This window comes from Paramisgurnus dabryanus, chromosome 18 (genome assembly GCF_030506205.2).
Source record: "Paramisgurnus dabryanus chromosome 18, PD_genome_1.1, whole genome shotgun sequence".
Classification (NCBI taxonomy): Eukaryota; Metazoa; Chordata; class Actinopteri; order Cypriniformes; family Cobitidae; genus Paramisgurnus; species Paramisgurnus dabryanus.
Window position 1 is genome coordinate 28,003,368 of NC_133354.1, and position 2,619 is coordinate 28,005,986.

The window sequence follows — 2,619 nt, forward strand, 5'->3', positions numbered from 1 at the left end:
TTATTACAGAAAATTGTTGTCAGAAGCAAAGCTATTGTACAAAGCATCTTTATATGTATGTTTTAAAGTTAAAAATGTTGTAAAAAATATATTAGTATTCTTTTATATTAAAGCTGTAGTATACGATGTTGAAAATCGGCCGAGAAAGCCAGAGACGGTTGTGCAGTTTTAAAAAACTCATCCCGCCCCTCCACACACAAACAACCCTCCCCTCTGAGCTACCTGATCCCTCCCACAGGAACGACCTGAACTACGTCATCAGTAAAGCTGTGATCACCGGTAGTAAACATCGGAACGGAGATTTACCATGTCGGACTCGCAGGTAAAGCAACATTTAAAATTATTAAATGCATGTTAAACCTAGTGTATTTTACAATGTCATCAGTAGCCAAGCTTAGGTTTTTAATACTTTATAGCTAACTTAGTCTTTGTAGTCTACCGGAGGTATTTGAGGAAGCTGTTGATAACTACTGGTTTAAAACATAGAATCTCAAATAGGTTTTCACAGCAATAACTTGGTGTTTTGAGCGTGTGTATCGGGATAAATTATTATATAAAAGATGTTGTTGTTACTTTTTTAGACCTCCCATGACAGCACACCTGACTCTCCGGACGTGGGTCCTTCCACGCGCCCACCTAGACGAAGGGGGCAGGGCGCAACACGGTCTGCTGAAGGACGGGGGCGAGGTGCCCGAGGCCGAGGTACCCGAGGCCGCGGTACCCGAGGCCGCGGATCTGGTCGCGGTTTGACCCTAAATCTTTCTCCAGAGGATATTCAACGGATGCAGGATCTCCAGGCGCAACGCATTGATTTTGAAGATGTACGTACGGTACAATATGTGCCACATCACAAACATTTTGAATGTACCAGTGCATTTTATTAAAAACCCACACAATTTAATTGCTTTGATATTTGTTTGCTTGTATGTTTGTACTACGACTACTGTCATTTAGCAGATGCTTTTATCCAAGGCAAATTGAGAAAAATACAAGCAATAAATCACATAGGAATATGTAGCATGGATAAGTGCTGGTCAGACTGCCTGAGTCTAGCTGGACAAAGGTGCTGTTATGCAATATAGCCCCTGTGTGTGTGTGTATGCATGTGTATATATATATATATATATATACACATGGCAGTCTGACCAGCACTTATCCATGCTACATATTCCGATGTGATTTCTAGCTTGTATTGTTCAATGTTGCCTTGGAAAAAAGGATCTGCTAAATGACAGTAGTAGTAGTAGTAGTAATATATTATTTCTGTCAAATATGGTAACATAATTCATAAAACAAATCTTTTCATGATTCAAAACAATTTTAAGTTTCAACCTTGAAAATCTCTCATTGTAGCGATTGATTGGGAGGTTGAGCATACAGCAATCACACCAGATGCTCAGGGATATTCTACACCATGACCCCTCCCTGGTGTTTGATTTGAGGCTTCGGACATCAGAAGGGGCTCCACCAGTCCCACCATCCACAGCTGCTGCTCCCTCCTGGTGTGTGTGTGCAAGGTGTCGGGAAATGCCCACAGACCTGGAAAGGAAATGTTGTCGTTTCCGACCTGAAGAGTGCATTTCCACCATGCCCCACATGGAAATCTTCATCCTCATGGAGGGTCATCTGCGGATGGCTCGGAGGCTGTGGAATGACATCAGGGCAGTAGAAGATGCACAGACCCCAGGGGAGAGCAATAGACAATTCCGCCATGCAGCCTACAGACAGTGGGTTGTGTGGCAGTATGGATCACTAGGGAGTGGACGGCGTGTGGTGGTACCCAGCTGCTGTGTTTGGGCCATCAGGTACAGATTTCCAGATCCAAATGGACATTATGTTGGATTCATCCCAAGCAGGGTTTGACACAGCTAAGTGTTGTGTTTAAAACTTCAATAGGACAGAGTTTTATTTTTTAAATTTGTTTCAGGCAGGTTACTTGCCTTTTATTTATTGTGTTTTAAATTTCAATAGGACAGAGTTTTATTTTTTAAATTTGTTTTATGCAAGTTACTTGCCTTTTATTTATTGTCATTTACAGTTTTAATAAATAATTAACAAATATGTATTGAGTTCTCTTCTTTTTAGAACATAAAAACAAAAAACACAATCTTGACAGTAATTTGACATGACTTTATTGTAATAAAATAATGGCATTGTGCCAAATAGTGCAAAGCTAAGGTATTGTATTGCAGGATGTTGCGGTCATTACAGCCTACTTTGGAAGGGGCTGACCTATAAAATAAAGCATAAAATTGTTTTATTTTTTTTAATTACATTTTTGGATAGAGTGCAGTAGTAACATATTCAAATATAACTTACCAAGCCCTCTAATGTAGACTTGGAATTAAGCCTTTTCCCCTTATTATTTGATTCACGGGTCCGGACACCAATTGTCTTGCCAAGAAAAATCTTTAATATATATATGTCAGGAGAGAAACCAGTAAAGATGTTCTTTTTATGACAGCCTATACATTTCTTTCATTCTCCCGTCATCCCGTAGTTTCTCTGGGGTGGTACAGTAAGGTTTGAGCTTTTATACATCACAGAAAGACTTCCTTGTAAGGTAGAAAAACATGTTGCTTAAGCATCTCAAATATAGAACATATATGTCATGCTAAC

The 2,619-nt window shown here is 39.7% G+C and overlaps 1 protein-coding gene across 1 annotated transcript; it reads left to right on the forward strand.

Moving 5' to 3' along the window:
- The first annotated feature begins 234 nt into the window (after nucleotides 1–234).
- Nucleotides 235–1,961, forward strand: LOC135776968 (P2X purinoceptor 7-like). Its single transcript, XM_065287870.2, has 3 exons — nucleotides 235–322; nucleotides 582–821; nucleotides 1,354–1,961. Exons 1-3 carry the CDS (start codon nucleotides 308–310, stop codon nucleotides 1,861–1,863), a joined length of 765 nt encoding a protein of 254 aa, XP_065143942.1. The 5' UTR covers nucleotides 235–307; the 3' UTR covers nucleotides 1,864–1,961.
- The last annotated feature ends 658 nt before the right edge of the window (nucleotides 1,962–2,619 follow it).

Coding starts and splice junctions, on each gene's coding strand:
- LOC135776968 (XM_065287870.2), top strand. Junction 822..1,353: donor AACGCATTGATTTTGAAGAT/GTACGTACGGTA, acceptor CTCTCATTGTAG/CGATTGATTGGGAGGTTGAG.